The sequence below is a fragment of the Salmo salar genome, chromosome 29 (assembly GCF_965601325.2).
Source record: "Salmo salar chromosome 29, fSalSal1, whole genome shotgun sequence".
In the NCBI taxonomy this organism is placed as follows: domain Eukaryota; kingdom Metazoa; phylum Chordata; class Actinopteri; order Salmoniformes; family Salmonidae; genus Salmo; species Salmo salar.
Genome location: NC_138319.1, coordinates 22,625,839 through 22,648,336, shown reverse-complemented (window position 1 = coordinate 22,648,336; position 22,498 = coordinate 22,625,839). Strand labels below are relative to the sequence as shown.

The window sequence follows — 22,498 nt, the reverse complement described above, 5'->3', positions numbered from 1 at the left end:
GTCATGCTCCTCAGCTAACCACATTTAATTGAATTGCTTCTACTCATCCAAAATGTTATCTTTTCAACAAATCAACAGTATTTTTCTGTAGTTACCTGGCAAGCCATGAACTACGCTATGGATGATGAGACCGTGATGTTTTTTAGGTGTAGAGTATTTGTAGTCGTGTTCCTATTGTGTTTTTTTACGACACCTTACCCAGTTCTTGAGGTGCGCAGCATGTCACCTTTATACATGAGGCTTTGGGTAATTAGTTGTCATGGAGAACTTAGAAGTTAAGGAACCGATACCACACACTTCAAATAATCACTAACGGTCCTTGTGACCCTCTATAAAAATGTAACCTTTATTTAACTAGGCAAGTCAGTTAAGAACAAATTCTTATTTACAATGACGGCCGACCCCGGCCAAACCCGGACGACGGTGGACCAATTATGTGCCGCCCTATGGGACGCCCAATCACGTCTGGGTGTGATACAGCCTGGAACTGTAGTGACGCCTCTTGCACTGAAATGCAGTGCCTTAGACCGCTGCGCCACTCGGGAGCATATAAACCCCCATGCTGGTGAATACAATGCAGGCTGTGGGTTTGAAAAGCCTACTTATCTTGTCAAACAGAGATATTTATCTTCTGCCTGCCGACAGTCTCTCTGTTTGTTGAGCCAGATGATTAATAGTCTTTTCTCAAAACTGCTCATGCATTTTGGAAGCCTTCAGGCCCTCAGGCAAGTATTTCTATAATGTTATTCTCGGGACCTAGAATAACTTTTATTTCATATTTTATGTAATCCTTAGTACTTTGATTTTAAATCAAGGGTTTATTCATTTAACATCTATATGGACAGCAATGAAAATGAATGTGGAGAAAGCCTTTAATCGCCTACTTTAGTTTTTCATGATGAATAAGATGACAAAGACTGACAGTGACAGGTTGAAGGCAGTGACAAAGAACAGACACGAAAGATCGATTGAGACAAGGGAACATGACAAAGCTTTTCAGAGAAACTCTGCTGAAAAATGTGTAATGACGCAATCCTGAAGTAATCAATGCTCCCTAGATATTTGTTGACTCCAAAGTGTGAGTGCTTTAAAGGGCATTTATGTAGCATGAGATTCCTGGTGAAATGCTGTGCTAAGGAGAATGCATATGTGTCACGACTCACTAAGAGTCTCACTAACCCAACACCATGACTACAAAAAAAGCAAGTGGCTAATTGGATGCGTAATCACAGTATGGCTGCAACTTAGACATTTTGTCTATTGTCTTTTTATTTTATGTAGATGTCCGTTTCCCAAGCTGATCTCAGTTATTTTTGTTGGCTATTTAAATGGATCTGAGCCTGGCACACAAATGTCTCATCACTCCGACTCAGATACGGACTTGGTATGGCTTGTTGAGGGTACATAAACTCACTTTAGTCAGCATTGTTGTACAGTCAGTCAGCCGACAGCCTCATTCAGTCAGACTAGTGTAGCTAACTTTCTGTACAAATCGTCTCTGTAAAGCCAGACGCAACTTCAAATAGCCCAACGGTTTGAGTCAAAGTGTTTGCTTGGGTGGAAAAGTCAGTGAAAACGTTGACTATAAACTAGAGGTCTTAATGGGTCCAACAGACTCAAAATTCGAGATCTGACCCGGGACACAAGGGGTAACCAATAAGCATACTACATACTCAATTTACGTCACAAATAGCGCGGTTAGTATGAGTATTCGCACACAGCTCTACATTTGCACGAGGGCCAGGTAGCCTAGACCTACCTGTACTTCTATGAGGTTTGAGTCCTTACTCAAGATTGACAGAAGCGCTCCAAACAAAAAACAATGCATGAATTGACAACTCATAAATGGAATGAAATAAAACAAAACTTTTTTCTCACAAGTGTAGCCTAGGTTGTGCACTCTGTAAACAACATGTCTACTCCTAAAATGACAACGGTAACTGTAATAATAATATATTGAATGCATGAACAGAAATTACGTGATCAACGAACATTGTAGATTAGAAATTATTGTAGTTAACGGTAAATGTATTACTGGGGATACTGGTGTGCCATCCCCGCGGCCTCCACAATGGATTAGTCCACTCAGACAGGCGTGAATCAGACAGGTGTCTCGTGCGCCATAGCATTTTTTGTCAATATTTTCCACTGATGGACAAAAATAAATCTTTGTTGACCAACAGCCCATCGACCAAACAATAGACCAGCCAAGTAAATCCGGTCAGCCCTAGTGCAATTAAAATGTATTTATCGACCGGCCCGATTGGACTTATCCTCTGTTAATTTAGTGTTTGTGGAAGAAAACTGCACGAGCTTGTTATATGTCAGCCAATTGCAACTCAATAAAATGGATAGCTTATATCCAGCTGAAACTGGTTCTGGTTGCTCACCTCGCCTGCTGCTGAGGAGAGCGAGTGAGTGAGTAAAAGGAGCCTTGGCCTAGGCTAACCTACTTTTGATTGCGAAGATGGAGTTATTTTTTATTGAAGTAAAATGAAAGTTCAAGGAGAAAGAGTATAGTGAAAAGAAGCCGACAAGGGGAATGTCCTCAGGGACAAGTTTAAATATTGTAGTTGACAAAGATGAGAAGAACGTTGGCGCGGCCAAATGGACTGTGTGCAACTCGCTATTCAGGTTCGATGTAATTTTCAACCTTTCCTTAATTTAATTTTGTATTTATTATCAGTTGTTTTAGTCATTATTATTATTATTATTATTATTATTATTATTATAGTAAATCATTATTATTACTGTAGGCCTATTTAATAATCTAAACAGTTCTTTAAATAGCCTATGCAAAAAGGGTTTTGTTTCATTTTGTTGAGACATTTTCGTTGGCTAAATTAAGGTGTAACTGTCATTTTGATTTTGTGCTCTGTATTTAGTTTAAGGTTAAAAGTAGGCCTGTTGTAAAAAGACATAGCATTAGCATATTGCTGTCATTTGTTGGGTAGGCCTATGGTAGGCAATCACCTTGTTGGTAATAGCTGCAATATAGACCTAGCCTGTAGGTTTCATTCTGTTGAGCCATTTTCGTTGGCCAAATGAAGTTCCAGGTGTAATGTGTTTGCCGCAATATAATAGAATTACCGGTAGGCCTACTATGCTACTCGCATTCAAACCATGAAAAGGAAAAACAAAAGAGGGCAAGATGCAAAACATAATTGAATGACCCATTATAATAACCTGTTTGTATTTTCCTTATAAACAATGACTTGACTTACTTTTGATATTACCATAATAAAGTTAAGAAACGTTTTGTTTAGGTTTGGTGTGGTAGGGCTATCAGGCTTAGCTATGCAGGCCTATGAAGGCAGTGCACAACTGACAGTTGAACTTGAGGTGGGGAAGAATGTTTTAGGCCTACCAGGTGTTACTCCTTTACTCTAACAATATAATAATCTTTACAACAAATATCCTGATCGAAAATGTATGAATTAGATTCTTTCTGTACACCTATATCTGCATAGCAGTAGTAGCTGCTCTCTGACAACTATGAAGAAATCCATTTCCATATCGGGAACATGGTGCCGGCATATCTCCATCTTTGTCTCTGTCTCTCTAGGGCTTGGCCTAAGCTTGTCTCCCTTAATATTTTATTCCAAAAATATGAATATCATGCAGTGGACGCCTAGGCCTATTGGCCTATATGCATGCAATGCCCTGATACATTTAGCACTCAAATCTCCGACAGCTGAACCGTGAGTTAGACAATTATTGTTTCAGGAAGTAAAAACCAATAAAACGATAGACTATAACGTTTTGAATATGCTACACATCCAACTTTGCGGAGGCAATCATGTATTTGGTAGTAATTCTAATGATGAACTAGGTTCTCTCTGGGAAAACTGAATTTAGGTTTTCCGCAGGGGTGTGAACCCGGGACCCTTCCATTTTCCACTGCAGCTCCTTTTATTAGTCTTCCACCCGAAGGGGCAGATCTGCAGGACTCTCGCCAGTCTCCTCTGGATAGAGGGAGAGAGATTCAACCTTCATTTTCCCTACCTTAAATGTATTCAGACCTGGACAGAGGCCCTGGGTCCAATTCATCAAGTCATTCCCCCTTTTAAGCAGAGGCCACTTCTAAAGATGGCACTTGGCTGAGGTGATATCTCATTGCGTTAAAATTCCCCCATCCTTGAGGACAGCGTTTTGAGGGCACGCAGCAGTTGGTTGGAAAGCTGGGGTGTTTCTTCTCTTTACATTATACATTATTGATGCTGTAGCAGAGCTGTCCATTGATGCTTTTATTCTTGAAGAGAAGCTCAAGAAAAATTGTTTCTCAGTCACACAGTTCTTCAGTCATCATTACATTGGTTTTAAACTGCTGCTTTGTGTTTATAATCAGAATGATGATTATTGATGTGCTATGATCAACGTGTGATTTACCATGATAATACATAGCCATTCATCTTTGTTATAGCCACTCGGGCAACAGCGTGACGCATTCCCATTACCTGGGGAGGTACAGATCTATGCACCAAAAACAACAGCCATGACAAGCCGCCAGCCTCCTGTAGTCGCCCAGGTAATACATTGTGACCGTTGCCATGGCAATCATATCCAGGGCCTTTCTGTGTGTGCCTGCTAGCAGTGCAGTGGTAGCTTACCTGGGATACTACTGTCACTGGCACTGTCTGGCAGGCTGACATGTACGACTCTCTCCCCTTGTCTACTCTCTCTCCGCCCAGGCACAAGCAGCTGGAGTTTAGCTGAAGGCCTCAGCCAGTGCCAAAGAGTGTGTAATATGTGACATGTTCGTCCCAAGGTACCCCAGTGCCCAGCTGAGAGGACCCAGGGCGTCTTCACGTCACATACACGTCTGAGCTGCTACCACAGAGGATCATGCTGGGGTCACACAATCCCAGCTGGCCACACAGAGAACACACGCACACCCATGCACATAGACTGGCGTGGCGCGATGAGCAGATCTTTTATTTTCAGATGTGGCTATTATCTCATTGCCCTGTGAATATTCTGGACAACGATTGAAATATGATTTTTGTTTGTTTGTAGTGTGCTTGTGTTCAGGTCAAGATGAGTAACTTATCTCGATGTAGAATAGCTCATTTAAGATTCACAGTACAGTCCACTTTGTTGTCTTTTATAATATTTCCTAAGAAAATAATTGCAAACTACCAATGATTAATCACCTTTAACAGCCAATAACTGTTTCGCTAGCACTTTCAAGAATATGTTCTGGGATGCGCATCGACGATGTCCATACATATATACTGTATCCCAACCAGAAGCCATGGATTACAGGAAACATCCACACTGAGCTAAAGGTTAGAGCTGACACTTTCAAAGAGCAAAACACTAATCCGGACGTTTATTTGAAATCCCGCTATGGTTCGATCCCAGGCTGTATCACAACTGGCCGTGATCGGGAGTCCCATAAGGTGACACACAATTTGCCCAGCGCCGTCCGGGCAAGGGGAGTGTGGCTCATCGCACTCTAGCGACTCCTTGTGGCGGGCCCGGCGCCTGCAGGCTGACTTACGTCGTCAGTTGAAAGGTGTTTCCTTCGACACATTGGTGTAGCTGGCTTCCGGGTTAAGCGGGCGGGTGTTAAGGAGTGCGGTTTGGTGGGTCATGTTTCGGAGGACGCATGGCTCGACCTTCGCCTCTCCCGAGCCCAGTGGGGAGTTGCAGCGATGAGGCAAGATCGTAATAAAAAATACAAATATAACCTATTGCGCCAGCTCTGACACTTGTCAGATGTGGCATGACTTGCAAGCTATCACTGATTACAAAGGGAAATCCAGCCATGAGCTGCCCAGTGACTCAAGCTTACCAGACGAGCAATTCTGAACAAAAATATAAATGCAAAATGTAAAGTGTTGGTCCCATGTTTCATGAGCTGAAATAAAAGATCCCAGAAATGTTCCATATGCACAAAAAGCTTATTTAGCTCAAATGTTGTGCACACATTTGTTTACATCCCTGTTAGTGAGCATTTCTCCTTTGCCAAGATAATCCATCCACCTGACAGGTGTGGCATATCATAAAGCTGATTAAACTCTAAAATGTGCAGTTTTGTCACACAACACAATACCGCAGATGTCTCAAGTATTGAGGGAGCATGCAATTGGCATGCTGACTGCATAAATGTCCACCAGAGCTGTTGCCAAATAATTTTATGTTAATTCCTCTAGCATAAGTCGCCTCCAATGTCGTTTTAGAGAATTTGGCAGTACGTCCAACCGGCCTCACAACCGCAGACCACGTGTAGCCACGCCAGCCCAGGACCTCCACATCCGGCGATCGTCTGAGACCAGCCCCCCAGACAGCTGATGGAACTGTAGCTTTTCACAACCAAAGAATTTCTACACCAACTGTCAGAAACCATCTCAGGGAAGCTCATCTGAGTGCACATTGTCCTCACCAGGGTCTTGAGCTGACTGCAGTTCGGCATCGTAATTGACTTCAGTGTGCAAATGCTCACCTTCGATGGCCACTGGCACGCTGGAGAAGTATGCTCTTTATGGATGAATCCTGGTTTCAACCGTACCGGGCAGATGGCAGACAGTGTGTATGGCATTGTGTGGGTGAATGGTTTGCTGATGTCAATGTTGTGAACAGAGTGCCCCATGGTGGCGGTGGGGTTATGGTATGGGCAGGTATAAGCTACAGACAACGAACACAATTGCATTTTATTTATGGCCATTTTAATGCACAGAGATAACGTGACGAGGTCCTGAGGACCATTGTCATGCCATTCATCAGCCGCCATCACCTCATGTTTCAGCATGATAATAGCTACAATCAACAGCCTGATGAACTCTGTGAAAGAGATGTGTCGTGCTGCATGAGGCAAATGGTGGTCACACTAGATACTGACTGTTTTTCTGGTCCACTCCCCTTATTTTTTGGGAGGGTATCTGTGACCAACAGATGCATATCTGAATTGCCATGATGATTCCTTAGTTGTTAATTTTCTTGAAATCTAAATACACAACCTACATTTGAGCCAATGTCTTAAGTAGTCAAACATGTTATTTCGCCCACCTCGTGAAAGTAACAAACTGACACGTTTTCATTTTCGTCAAAAACATAAATGGAAGGAGTGCCTTTGATTTGACGGCCTGCACATGCGCGAGACGACCGTTAGACGACCGTGTTTCTGCACATGAGCGTAGCTAGCCAGCGTTGCTATGACATCGCCTACAAGCGTGACTGGGCATTTCTATTGGAGAAGCTGGTTCTGCCTATCTTCATACTGTACTGTCTTTGTTTCTTTGTAGACAATAATAAAGATCAGTGCCAAACAGTGGATGCAGATCCCTTGGCGCGTACGTACTGTGAAAAAAATAATAATAACGGGTTATCTTTTGTAAAAAAAATAAAGATGGCCATGATATGTGCAAATGGTTGCATATGTAATTTTTGGTTCCAACATAATGATAAAGTATTCATTGTGCTTTAAATCATGTGCATTGTCTCTCTATATGAGACAAATAATATCTATCCTCCAGAAAAGGCATTGACAAGTATAACTTTAAATTGCCTCCTCTACGCGAAAGGCGTATCATGCCTCAGCAGAGATTGAGCTTCAAAGTGATTTTCTGGCTGCTCCCTTCATTTCTTATTTATTGTTGCATCATTAGATTCATATTTCAAGGAGACAACTCGAGTAAGGCATTTGCTGAGGTGTCAAGAGATTTTTATTAATGCTGGTCTGGATTTGAGGGGCTGTGGTTTGGAGGTCTTCCCTTTGTGCCACATCAAGACTGTTCCAACCTTAATTCAATTTGAATTCAACTTGAATTTACCCTTATTCTGTTATATCGCCTTCACATCATTAATTTACGTCAGGACATTTGACTTTGGTGATGCAGCCTTTCCGAACTGGGATTGAGGTTCCGATGATTTTGGAGTGACTATATAAAGCCACGGACTCTGCTGTAAATCGGCTGAAGCACTGGGTTCTTCTTCCCTCTCTTTTCCCTCTCTTCTCTTGTAATGGCAGATCAGGCCTGTTTTGTGAGCGAGAGGGAGGAGGAGCGGAGATGGGTTTAACAGAGCTGACTGGTAGCCATGTCCACAGCAGGAGTGTAATTTAATTACTGTGCCTCGCTTTGCAGGACGTGCTGCTGTACATCAAAAAATGATCCTTAAAGCTGAGAACCATAATAGGCCAAATGGCGTCACTGCCCGCCCCAGACGCATGTGTTATTGTTTTTGTTTGAGGAAATGAGCATCCAGCGCCGTGGTTAATAAAACACAGTACATACCAGTGGCGGTCGCTGCCATTTAAGATGAGGGAGGATGATTATTTATTTTAATGAGCATGGCCTTATTTCAATTACAGCATATTGGATGACTGTCATTCATATTCCATTCCCTCAGCTCAATGTAACATCAATAGGTTTAGGCTACTACATGATACTCAACCTAGCCTATGAATGACAGTTTACAACGTAGGTACACAGGTTGAGAGAATTTTGAGTAATCAAGGTGACAAGCAGTGACACATTTAGTACTGCCTTTCACACTCTTGCATGCATCTAGCTGATCTAGGGTGTAATCATTAGTCCAACAGTTGCATATGAGAGTTTCTATTGGACAAATTCAGGTATGTTTATCCCCGTTTCCAAAAGAATTGGCGGAATGAATACACCCCTGATCACACGCAAACAGTTCACTTTCATAGCAGCCACATAAAAACAGCATGGTCACTTTGCTGGTTGTACATATAATTCCTTCTCGCTACTATCTACATGCTCTCCTCTTACCTTTTCCCTTCGCTTCTGGACATCAGTGCACAACACATCAGCTGTCTGTGACCAGACGAAAAAACCTTTCCAAGCCAAACCTTTATATCATGACCGCTAACCACTACACACAGGGTATATCGTTGTCTTGTCATAGTCAACTAGAACTACTACAACTAACACATTAGTAAACCCACTACAATCATGCAGTTCAGTGTACAGTCAGAAAGCAGTTTAGCAGTTACACCGGTGGCAATAAATTAATAAAACCAAAAGGTGCATGGCAACAGCTGGATAAGATGAGGAATAAGAAGGAACCCGCACACTGCTCTTGATCGTATCACTGATCTTTAATAAGCTTTACGTATCGTCCTCACGGCCTTCATCAGAGCTTTTGTGAGTTTTTTAAATTAGCACCCTTATGTAGACCTAGCCCCACCCACACCTGTTCCATGCATGGAAAGGGGTTGGAAGCAAAGGAAAAACGAAGGAAAAACAAAACAAAAGTGCTACCAAATATAACAATATGCATTTCATAAATATTCAAATAAAGTGTGTACATAAAACGTATTAAACACGTCTGTAAAACCACAATGAGGACATTGACCTACCAAGCAAGTTTTCATAAATCATTGTGTACAGTGTAAGAAAAACGTCAGAGTAATCTGAAATGGGGCATAATTCATGTTCAAATTTACAACATAACATACATAGGCATTTCATCATTAAGACCTTTTAGGAAATAATGTCTGGAAGGTGAAAATCCAAAAACATTCTGGCTGATTTTCTTTTGTGGCTGGCAGTTGGCATGGACCAATTTATCGCGTAAATAAAACATGCCAATGTTTCCTGACGGCATCTCCCACTTTTCGCGAGTTCAAAGTATATGTAGTTGTGAACATTACAGAGTGTTCTTTAGCTTTAGCGGGTCTTTTTTGTAGCAGTTCATTTTGTGTTTCCCCCAATGCCAAATGAAGAGCTTCATCCACACATTGTGGAAAATAGCCTCTTCTTAGAATCCTATTGCGCATCTCTGCTGCTTTTTCTAGAAAGTCCTGAAAAATAATTGTTGCAAGTTGGGGAGGAGGGGGGGTTTCACACCTAGCTCAAATTGGGGAGGCGGAGGTTCACACCTAACTCGGCTATTAGACAATTCTTTAGTAAAGGTTGAATAGTCTATTGTTCAGCTAATAGCCCATCCTGCTATGCTTGTGAAAAACTATTAATAAAACTTTTTCCCTTTCCACGTTAAAGATTCCAGTTGATAAAGTGTTTTTGGCCACAATCGGCCCCAACCCCAATTAATACATTTGAGCACAGTCGATAGCGTGCTGGACTTCAGGCTAGAATAAGGGTTCGAAACCTGCTCCCTGCTTTCTATAATGAATGAGTTTGATACACCTGGTATTGGATATGGCTGAAAAAACGCTTGCTAAATAGCATTTTTGTTTTAAACTAACTTTATGACAAAAGAATATGCACAATCGTTTGTCTCTACTTTAACTAACATATTCCTCTCAATTGTACATGTTTTGCTTGACTCGTTATGACGTTATAACTACATACATTTGCCTCCCGTAATGTTTTGTCAGCCATCTTTGCTGAAGTCATCGGGGATGGGTGGCCCGTGTCAAATTTGTCATTGGAACCACTCGATATGATTGGTCATATAAAAACCTTGGGACCCAAATGCATAATGAGTGCTCTAACTCCCCCTTGTGGTGTTCTGGAGCAATGAAGCCGTGATGCTGGGTACCTCTAAGTCCCGCGGTGTAAGCTCGCAACTTTTAAAGGAGGAACCACTGTAGGTGTGGCCAAACGTTTGACTGGTACTGTATATAAATATTAGGACGCGCAATGTTGGAGTGGCATTTACTAAAATACAATAGAATACAATATATACATTTGAGATGAGTAAATCAGTATGTAAACATTATTAAAGTGATAGTGTTCCATTATTAAAGTGGCCAGTGATTACATGTCTATGTATATAGGGCAGCAGCCTCTAAGGTGCAAGGTTGAGTAACCGGGTTTGCCCAAACACCTGGTTTTCTTTCTCGCCACAGGTACTGATTCAGACCTTGGAGACCAGGTGAGTGCAATTAACAACCAGACAGAAGCAAAAACCATGTTTCAGCCCTCTATGCAGGACTTTAATTGGATATCCATACAACATACTGCGGCATTGTATATTTTTGTGGAACTGCACCCGTGTGTCCATACCTTTTTATATAACTACTGTATGTCATTTTGAAGCTGTTGAATGTTAATTAACCTTTTAGAGGTTATTTCTCTCTGAGACCATGGATGGGCCTTTCTGCTGTCCTGGCTCTCTCTCTCTCCTGGCACTCACTCACTCGCTCTTATCTCAAGTACATGTGGCCGTTAGGGGGATACTTAAGGCAGTCACTTGATACGCATTTCAACCCCTCTGTTCACATCTCTCTGTGAATATTTTGAAACGGTGCGAGCTGCACTGTGTTAGTTGAGGATGCAAAGCCTCTTTAAGCTTCTCCACTTAGATAAACCTCTCCTCAAGCGGTCTGATGATTTAATGCATTATTATTATTATTATTAACTTCATCACGATTGATTAGGCTTACTAATAACCATAGGCATCTATCTCATTTAGCGTAAGTAACCTCAAAGCATTTTCAAAACAAATATCTTGTTTCACGATTAATAGTTACACTCAAATACACAGCGTGAGGTCGGCGCTATCGTGTAATTAACGCTACGAAACACATTGTTCTGGTTTCTGCCTGGCGGTGCTGCTATCAATACATCAGTCCAGTGACAACAAAGACTGCTTGCATCACCGGGGGAATGATAATGGGTATAGGTTGAGTTGTGGGCTCCAATTTGAAACCAGGGGTCAGCGGCTTATAGATTTTCCCACATTCACGAGTGAGCGAAGCGTCACGAGATTAGCTTTCATTAGCTCTAGCCCGGCAGTAAGTAATTGTTTTCTCGGTGTCGGTGCAGGTAGTGAGTATACGGTTAAAGCTCATGCGGAGGCTTTGGTAGCAGCAGTCTGTTTTGGACTGAGAGAAGTTTCACGCTCACTGGGGGATGAAAGACACATGTTCCACCACCACAGGGGATTCTTTGAATGAAGACGTGTTTGCCAGGAACAAATGTTTAGCACTTTTCTTTTGTGTTCGTGAAGTGTTTGAAGTCTGCAGGGCTCGCAGCATTAAACAAACAAACTGTTCTGACTTCACAGGACTCCATAATTTTCGGATTTACAGTTGAAGTCGGAAGGTTACATACACTTAGGTTGAAGTCATTAGAACTCTTTTTTTTAACCACTCCACAAATTTCTTATTAACAAACTATAGTTTTGGCAAGTCGGTTAGGACATCTACTTTGTGCATGACACAAGTAATTTTTCCAACAATTGTTTACAGACAGATTATTTCACTTATAATTCACTGTATCACAATTCCAGTGGGTCAGAAGTTTACATACACTAAGTTGACTGTGCCTTTAAACAGCTTGGAAAATTCCAGAAAATGATGTCATGGCTTTAGAAGCTTCTGATAGGCTAATTGACATAATTTAAGTCAATTGGAGGTGTGTATGTATTTCAAGGCCTACCTTCAAACTCAGTGCCTCTTTGCTTGACATCATGGGAAAATCAAATGAAATCAGCCAAGACCTGGTTCATCCTTGGGAGCAATTTCCAAACGCCTGAGGGTACCACGTTCATCTGTACAAACAACAGTACGCAAGTATAAACACCAATGGACCACGCCGCCGTCATACCGCTCAGGAAGGAGACGCGTTCTTTGGTGCGAAAAGTGCAAATCAATTCCAGAACAACAGCAAAGGACCTTGTGAAGATGCTGGAGGAAACGGGTACAAAAGTATCTATATCCACAGTAAAACGAGTCCTATTTCGACATAACCTGAAAGGCCGCTCAGCAAGGAAGAACCCACTGCTCAAAAACCACCATAAAAAAAAGCCAGACTACGGTTTTCAACTGCACATGGGAACAGAAATCATACTTTTTGGAGAAATGTCCTCTGGTCTGATGAAACAAAAATAGAACTGTTTGGCCATAATGACCATTGTTTTGTTTGGAGGAAAAAGGGGGACGCTTGCAAGGCGAAGAACACCATCCCAACCCATGTTGTGGGGGTGCTTTGCTGCAGGAGGGACTGGTGCACTCCACAAAATAGATGGCTTCATGAGGAGGGAAAATTATGGGGATATATTGAAGCAACATCTCAAGACATCAGTCAGGAAGTTAAAGCTTGGTGGCAAATGGGTCTTCCAAATGGACAATGACCCCAAGCATACTTCCAAAATTGTCGCAAAATGGCTTAAGGACAACAAAGTCAAGGTATTGGAGTGGCCATCACAAAGCCCTGACCTCAATCCTATAGAAAATCTGTGGGCAGAACTGAAAAAGTGTGTGCGAGCTAGGAGGCCTACAAGCCTGACTCAGTTACACCAGCTCTGTCAGGAGGAATGGGCAGAAAGTCACCCAATTTATTGTGGGAAGCTTGTGGAAGGCTACCTGAAACATTTGACCCAGGTTAACAATTTTAAAGGCATGTAAACTTCTGACCCACTGGGAATGTGATGAAAGAAATAAAAGTTAAAATAAATCATTCTCTACTATTATTCTGACATTTCACATTATTAAAATAAAGTGGTGATCCTAACTGACCTAAGACAGGGAATGTTTACTAGGATTAAATGTCAGGAATTGTGAGTTTAAATGTATTTGGCTAAGGTGTATGTAAACTTCCGACTTCAACTGTAGGTGAATGGACATCGGTCTGGAACATTCAATCAATTTAAAGACGTCACTGAAGTGACGTGTGTTTGACGAGGCTTCATGGTAGAACCATAATGTCATACTGCACGGGACACCAGCAGAGTTTCAGTCTCCTGACAAAACTGTCTGGTATTTCTTACATAGTCACACACAGACAAACGGGGGGGGGGGGGGGGACACACGTCGAGATGTTTATTCTTGAGGGAGAAGCCTTCCCTGGAGCCAGGCTGTCTCTCTAGTGTGACACACCATGTCCACTCTGTCCCCCCTGCAGCTCACTGACTGACTCCTATACCGCCCCAGAAAATGGCAGCCAACCCATCAACACATCTCCAGTCCCACTGTCTCTTGGTTCTCCACACTTTTGAATTCAGCTCTGCTCGCCAGTAACATTTTACCGAGACGCTTCCCGGTCTATGCTCAAATACTGTGAAAAGCCCTTTCTGTTTTCCTCTGCTCTCCCTGTTTCCCTCTCTCTCCCCCTCTCTCCCCCCTCTCTCTCTTTCTCCATCTCTCACTCTCCACCTCTCTCTTTTTCTCTCTCCGTCGCTCCACCTCTCTCTCTCTCTCTCTCTCTCTCTCTCTCTCTCTCTCTCTCTCTCTCTCTCTCTCTCTCTCTCTCTCTCTCTGCCTCTAGAGCCTACAAGCTGGGAAATCGCCGTTTCACTCAGAGTGGTGTGTGTGTGTGTGTGTGTGTGTGTGTGTGTGTGTGTGTGTGTGTGTGTGTGTGTGTGCTTTAGTCATTGAGGCACAGCAGACAGATCCACAACACTGCAACACAGCAAAGTCGTTGCTTTAGAAGGAAACATTGCCATGGTAACTACAGTATTGTATGTAGTCTTTTTTTCTCCCGAGCTTGTTGTTTTTTTGATGGAGCAAAATAGGTCAGGTTAATTGAATTTGTTTGTCTAAATATACAGACGCCAGATGTTCCCATTATTGATAGTGTATTTTTCATAGCTTAATACCTTTTCCATTTGATCAATCTCTTTTGTTGTCAAATCAAATAGCAAAGTGACGGTACACCTTGTGACTGTTCTATTAATAGAAAACACAGGAGGAGGATGTTGGTTCAAGAACAGGAGGGTAAAATGCTAGAGGGATCCAATCAGGGATCCAATCCGTGATCCCTGTCTAGTTTTTTTGGCCCTATATTTTGTTGTGGCGTAATTGTGCGCTACACATTATGGAGCTGTGCTCTGTACTTCCTGTCTCTGAGGTGCCATGGCCCCATCATCAAAGTTTTATGATCAAAGTGGGGCTGTGTTCGTGTAGTGACATTAAAGCTTTTTGTGTCGCGCCCTTTTTTTACAACAGGAAGGAGGTGACTGGGTTTTCCCATGTCACATTGAGGCTGTGGTGGGGTTTGTGGCTGTGGCTGCTGTCAGCAGGAAGTCAGCTAAATGGAGGGAGCCCTAGAGTTGAATTGACAATATTCTTTTCGTTTTTTGTTGTTGATGTATTGTACTAGGTCTTAGCATCTCAAAATCCACATTCATGTTGGTGACATTATACTGTCATGTAGCCCTTATTTAACCAGGATCAAATCCCTTGAGGTTCTTTTTTGCAGGTTGACCTTTATTGTTATGAATCTTGTGCTGAAGGTGGAACTGAGTGATTTCCCCTTAGAAAGTCAAAATTGGTTATGTTGTCAAAATTAATGAAAACAAACATTTGCTTTTTGGTCTTAATTTAAAGTTAGGCATTAGGGTTAGCCGTGTGACAAAGGTTAGGATTAAGGTTAGGATTAGGTTTAAAATACGATTTTATGACTTTGTGGCTGTGCCAGCTAGTGATTACTCTGCAGAGCTGCCTCTAGAGGAAGATTCATGACGAAAAACGCTTACCTGCTTCTTTTTCGAGGGAGACCTGAAAGATGTTGAAGAATTATGGCGTTCCAAAAGAAAGTGCTTTCTTAAGAAAAGTCTGCTCTATTTTACTGCGTTTTCTTGGCTCACACTGTACTCATAACCCTTTTAACGTCTTGCTAATAATGCTCTGATACGATGGACCAACAAAGAGATAAAGATCTACCATGCAGATGTCAGACATCATACGCTGCTTCTTTTATTTAGCAAAAAACTAATAAAAAAAACATCTTAATTAGGCCGCACTTCAAAGCTATTGAGTCGTCTCTGCAAGTTATTTGATTGTTCTTGATAATAACAGAGTACACCACAAAATGTAATAGGATGAATGCTTCAAAGGTGAGAGCAGAAGAGCGATAGAAAGGCAATATCAGACAAGGCACTCAATGGTAGTATATCTGCATGTTTTAAGTTCTCACAGAAATCCACTTGCATTATACAGTATGATTGTGTGTAATATAACACATTGATTTGAATCCTATTCATCATAATCCTCTTAATAACTACTAAAAACCCTTTGGGGACTCATCGTAGCGTTGCTTGGGTTACAGATGTTAGCCATGTTTGGCCATCGGAGCAGCAAACGTAGACAAATGTCACAGTTAACAAGCATGTCAAACCCAGCTCTGCTCCTTTGAGACATAGCTCGGAGACAACTGGAAGAAAAACCACATGTCCTGTAGCTGACCCTGTTCCTGCTGTCTGTACACACACACACACACACACACACACACACACACACACACACACACACACACACACACACACACACCACCCCCTCAAAGCTTGCTTTGCTGCCTGCCAAGACAGAGGGTGCATCTGGGGTATAGTAGGACATTATAGGTTGGCAATGGCATCTCCATCAGTCAGTCATTACATAACCATTTGGTGTCTCCCCTAGTCCATCAGCCTACTAAGAACTCAGGAACACTTGATTCTTCTTATCTACCGCTGCGGTTAAGGAAGAGCGATGCATCTACACTGTGCTGTCAAGAGGGACAAGATAGTGGATCCTTCCATTAGAAAATGAAGGATTAGAAAAGAAAGACAATAAGGAAATTAAAGAAAGGAAAGGAACCTGATGAAGCTGAAAGCAAAATGGTTTGTTTGTTGATGCACAGTAAAATCAAAAAAAGGAAGAAGAAATGGCACAAAAGTCAAGGTCGGTCGCTTGTCATTTTTTGTTGAATTCTGTGGACAAAGCCAGGACCATTGCTTATCAACCTTGTGTGCCCTACCCCCTGCAGTGATCACACTCCCACTCTAGTATGCAGGTCATGTACAGTAACTTTTGCTTAGCAGACTGTTTTAATCATCCCAGCAGGCCTTTGCTGTACTGTACATTACCTCTACAGTGCCTTCAGAAACAATTCATACCCTGTCACGGGCTGGCTCGAGGAACAACAGGAGAGGTAGAGTCAGGCGCAGGAGACAGAGAGAGTTCGTGACCACACTTCTTTATTTGAAGTACTGTACGCGGTCGATACGGTATAGGGGCGCAGCCCTGAAAGATTCTGCGGTGGTGTACACAAAATAAAGAAACCACTGGCAGAAGGGAAAACTCAATACACGTTCTGACGAACACACAAAACCCGGACAAGCAACACAATCACGTACAACCACATACATCCTACGCTAACCTAAATAACCCCCCCTTACTAATTACTAACCCAAAACAGGTGTGTGCCTACCTAGACCTAACCAAACGAAAGTGAAACAAAAAGGGATTGATGGCAGCTAGTAGGCCGGCGACGACGACCGCCGAGCTCCGCCCGGCCGAGGAGGGGCGCCACCATCCGTCACTGTCGTGACATACCCCTTGACTTATTCTACATTTTGTTCTTACAGCCTTTTTCTCACCCATCTACACACACCATAATGATAATGTAAAAACATGTTTTTTTGAAAATTTTTGCTAATTTAAAATGAAATGTAGAAATATCTTATTTACATAAGTATTGCCACCCCTTAGTCAATACATGTTATAATCACCTTTAGCAGTGATTACAGTTTATTTCTGGGTAAGTCTCTAAGAGCTTTGCATACCTGGATTGTACAATATTTGCACCTTTTTTTATTATTCTTCAAGCTCTGCCAAGTTGGTCATTGCTAGACAGTCATTTTCAAGTTTTGCCAAAGATTTTAACGCTGATTTAAGTCAAAACCGTAACTAGGCCACTCAGGAACATTCAATATTGTCTTGGTAAGCAACTCCAGTATATATTTGGCATTGTGTTTTAGGTTATTTTCCTGCTGAAAGGTGAATTTGTCTCCCAGTGTCTGTTGGAAAGTACACTGAAGCAGGTTTTTCTCTAGGATTTTGCCTGTGCTTAGCTCTATTCTGTTTTTTTTTCTTCTAAAAACTCCCTTGTACTTGCTGATGGCAAGCATACCCATAACAGGGTGCAGCCACCACCATGCTTGAAAATATGAGGAGTGGTACTCAGTGAAGTGTTGTTGGATTTGCCCCAAACATAACGCTTTGTATTCAGGACATAACATTTATTTCTTTGCTACATTTTTGCAGTATTACTTTAGTGCCTTGTGGCAAACAGGATGAATGTTTTTGGAATATTTGTATTCTGTACAGGCTTCCTTCTTTTCACTCTGTCATTTAGGTTAGTATTGTGGAGTAACTACAGTTTTCTCAGTTTTCTCCTTTCACAGCCATTAAACTCTTTAACTGTTTTAAAGTCACCATTGGCCTCAAAGTGAAATCCCTGAGTGGTGTCCTTCCTCTCTGGTAACTGAGTTAGTAAGGACGCCTGTATCTTTATAGTGACTGGGTTTATTGATACACCATCCAAAGTGTAATTAATAACTTCACCATGCTCAAAGGGATATTCAATGTTTTTACCCATCGACCATCATTGCGAGGCATTGGAAAAGTTTGCTGGTCTTTGTGGTTGAATCTGTGTTTGAAATTCACTGCTCAAACGAGGGACCTTACAGATAAGTGTATGTATGGGATACAGAGAGGAGGTAGTCATTCAAAAATCATGTTCAACACTATTATTGCACACAGAGTGAGCCCATGCAAGTTATGTGACTTGTTAAGCAAATCTTTACTCCTGAAGTTATTTAGGCTGACAATAACAAAGGGGTTGAATACTTATTTTCTCAAGACATTTCAGATTTACATGATTCATTTGTAAACATTTCTAAAAATATAATTTCACTGGCATTATGGGGTGTTGTGTGTCGGCCAGTGACACAAAATCTCAATTTAATCAATTTAATTTCAGGCTGTAACACAACAAAATGTGGGAAAAGTCAAGGGGTGTGAATACTTTCTGAAGGCACTCTCTCACTAGCTCACTTTCTCTTTCTTTCCCCACCCTCTTTTTCCTTTTCTCTCTCACTTTCTCACTCATTAACAAATTCACATTGGCAACCCACTAATGACATGTACACCCTTCCCCCTCCAGAGCACAGCGTGGACAGCCTGCAGCAGGCCCTCCACCAGTCGGTGTTCCTGTCGGCAATGTCGGCCCACCCTGGCCGGGACCTGCCCCTATGCTGGGAGCAGCACTGCAAGCTGCTGCCTGGAGTGGCCGGAGTACAAGCCAGCCGTGTGGCCCACTGGACCGCGGACGAGGTGAGAGCACACACAAATCCACGTGTACTTGCATACATACACACATGGATCTGTGAATTGATGGTTCAAATTATGTAGAGACAAGCAGTGGCACATTTAAGTGATAATGCCCTCGAAGCTGGTGTTTGGAGGATATATTGGCACGGGTGTTGTTAGGTATTGGCACGGGTGTTGTTAGTCCTGAGACGTGCCAATATATCCTCCAAACACCAGCTTCGAGGGCATTATTATTATATTATTGACATATTTTCATAAATAAAACTTTATTTAGATTAATTTATTCATACTATTTCATCCTTCCACAAGATATAGTCGAGACACAAATCTAGGGTTGCTACACAAACTGGCTGTCGTTCTATCGATTCGGTTGCCAGAGACGCGACCAAGTCGTTCAGTCTTTTTGTTCTGTATCTATGGACGTGACCCAGTCATCCGTTCCAAATGTTCCATTGCCATACTGGCTGGCAACGTTCTTATCCCTTCCTTGCTAGCTAGCCAACTACGGCTAACTTACAGTCACTTCAAAAAGTGCAGCCAGAATAACAGCAAAGTATCTGCATTTGCATTTGTTGAAGCTGTTTTCTAGTGACATTTATTTGGGTACATCCATAACTTTGAGCTAATGAGGCGCAATTTTGGCTGGCATAGAAAATGTGCTCTCTTGTCAGGACACTGTTGTTCAAAGGAGCTAGACAACAACACAGCTAACACATTCACTTCAAACTGAAGCTGGAAAGACTGCAAACTAACTGCACTTCGTTTCGTTTGACCTTTTTTCAATTGACATTTCTTTGTATATATCCATAAAATGATGCCATCTGATTCATGATTTCGACTGGCTGAGAAACGCTGCCTGCCTGTTTGTCTCGTCCCGACTCCCGACACGTTCATTACTATGGGACAGCTGGAGATCAAATTTGAATATTGAAACAATTTTGAAAATGTCGGAGAGACAGACGGCAAGGTTTATACAAATCTCTGCTGTTGAAAACTAAATGTTAGTCTAAAAGAAACGTGAGATAATGTCTAGATGCTTTTTATAGTGGAGATCAAGTTTGGGCTGGCTGGGCTGAGACAGTGGATTGTGCAGTCAGATGGAACAGAGTAAATAGGCATTTTAACGTCATAGATTTAGCCGGTGGTAACTTGTGGAATTAACACCAGCTGGAATGCGGTTTTAACCAATCAGCATTCAGGATTAGACCCACCCGTTGTATAAACTCATACACACACACACACACACACACACACACACACACACACACACACACACACACACACACACACACACGCGTTGACATATACTTGAGGATGTATCAACTTTGTTTGTTTCACCTTAGTTTGTTTCATCATCTGGTATAGATCCTTGTTTTGTTGAGATTGCTCTACATGTGGCTTTGCAATGTGCTGGGATTATATTGGCTGTGACTTCACTTATAGAAAACCTTAACCCAGTTGTCTGTCAGTTGGGTTTATAGTGAACCAGAGTCTCCTCACGTACAGTACTGTCCTGTCTGTTTCCACTTTGTCATTTCTCTTCTTCTGCTGATGTCAGTCTTCACACTCCAGAGAGAGCTTGACACCATAGCAACCAGGTGTGACCATAAACTTTGACCCTTGCAGCCAGAGAGCCTAGTTGTAAATAGACTCTGTGCGTGTGCGCGCGTGTGTGTGTGTGGACAGAATAAATAAGCAATCTAGGGGTCGCTGTGTCTAATCATACCAGATATGATCGACTGTTTATTTACAGTTGATGCATTATGAACATAAGGAGAAATGCAATGACGCTAATGTGTAGGTCTATGAATCATAATGTTTTTAACAGTTTTATTTATGTGGTTCAATGCATTGTGCTTCATAATTTATCGTATGTCTACTCCATTGATAGTCTGTCAGTCCTCTCGTATTGTTTCAAACCTCCTCTGTCAAGCCAAATTGATATCAGTTCAAATCGATTGAAATGTCAGCTGTCACTCGAGAAAAAAACCAACCCTTGGATGTTTCCCTCTCTGGTTAGAATACGAGACACAAATTAAATGTCAGGATCCCTCAGCGGGCACCGCTCCGCTCTAAGAATTAATTTACATGCACGACGTCCCGGTCTAAATGGCATGTGCGATGTGGCCAATGCCAAGGTCTGCCGTGCCCCATGCCATGATCCTCCCGCGGTTGCTAAGCACTCTCCATCTACGGGTGACGTTGATTGATGAGACGAGGACGGATACCGGACCCAAAGTGATTTTTCAGCTTTCGCTACATACACACCACACCTTCTCCATTCCTCGCCGCTATTGAGCATCTCCAATAGGCTTGGACAGCATAAAGTATATACCGTATACTGGGGTATTTTTTAAAATAGCCATAGGATGGTTTTTCAATACCGTCAATACCGTTGAAACTACACTGAAGAAAAATATAAACGCAACATGTAAAGTGTTGGTCCCATGTTTCATGAGCTGAAATAAAAGCTGACAGAAATGTTCACTATGCATAAAATTGTATTTCTAAAAAATGTGTTTACATCGCTGTTAGTGAGCATTTCTCCTTTGCCAAGATAATCCATCCACCTGACAGGTGTGGTATATCAAGAAGCTGGGCAGGCATAAGCTACAACGAATACAATTGCATTTTATCGATGCCAATTTGAATGCACAGAAATACTGTGATGAGATCCTGAGGCCCATTGTGAGGCAAAGTTTTTGTTCCTAGTCATCTGAATTCTGTAGATTAGGGCCTAATTAATTTATTTAAATTGACTGATTTCCTTATATGAACTGTAACTCAGTAAAATCTTTGAAATTGTTGCATGTTGTGTTTATCTTTGTTCAGCATCTTTATTTAAAGTTTTTCAATACATTTTAATATTTGTAGCAATTTTTTAAGTAAATACTTGCAGTCAACTTGTGCAATGCATTACAAGATAAAGCAGATTGTGTTCTTCATTTCACCTGTCACATTATTTTACATTATGAAACTTAGTTCCCCAGAACTGTTCAGCCAGTCACGTGTTTGTTTGTAAATAACACAACCGGAGAAAGCTGAAGCAGGTGAGTCCAGCTGTGTATTGACAGGGGTCTTGTTTTATAATGAAAGTTGTGTTTTTTAGCTTCAATAGAGTGATCAGGGACATGCGACTATAGTTGTCCTTCACAGAAAATACATTTGTGCAACACATTCGGCAGAAAATAGCTTAATTTTCATCAGATGACAACAGAATTCAACTCTATTTGGCTGGCAGCTCAACAAGTAAATTCGTTTACAATGGGAAAATCAAGGTATTTTTTGCAAAAACCATGCATGGCCATCATATTTCTAATGTTTAGTCCTATCCTAATGTTTGTTTAAAGTTAATCTTGGGGCCTCCTGAGCGGTCTAAGGCACTGCATCGCAGTGCTTGAGGCGTCACTACAGACCCGGGTTCGATCCCAATTGGCCCAGCATCGTCGGGGTTAGGGGAGGGTTTGGCCGGGGGGGGGCTTTACTTGGCTCATCGCGTTCTAGCGACTCCTTGTGGTGGGCCGGGCG

At 41.9% G+C, this 22,498-nt stretch overlaps 1 protein-coding gene across 8 annotated transcripts in view; it reads left to right on the top strand.

Annotated features, from left to right (window-relative positions):
• Positions 1 to 22,498, top strand: part of LOC106590345 (lethal(3)malignant brain tumor-like protein 4) — a 143,074-nt gene that overhangs the window by 104,343 nt on the left and 16,233 nt on the right. For all 8 annotated transcript variants that reach the window (XM_014181266.3, XM_014181265.3, XM_045710681.2 and 5 more), the window contains one exon: positions 18,804 to 18,973. In XM_014181266.3, the coding sequence (XP_014036741.3) occupies positions 18,804 to 18,973 (170 nt within the window). The remainder of the gene's footprint in view (positions 1 to 18,803; positions 18,974 to 22,498) is intronic.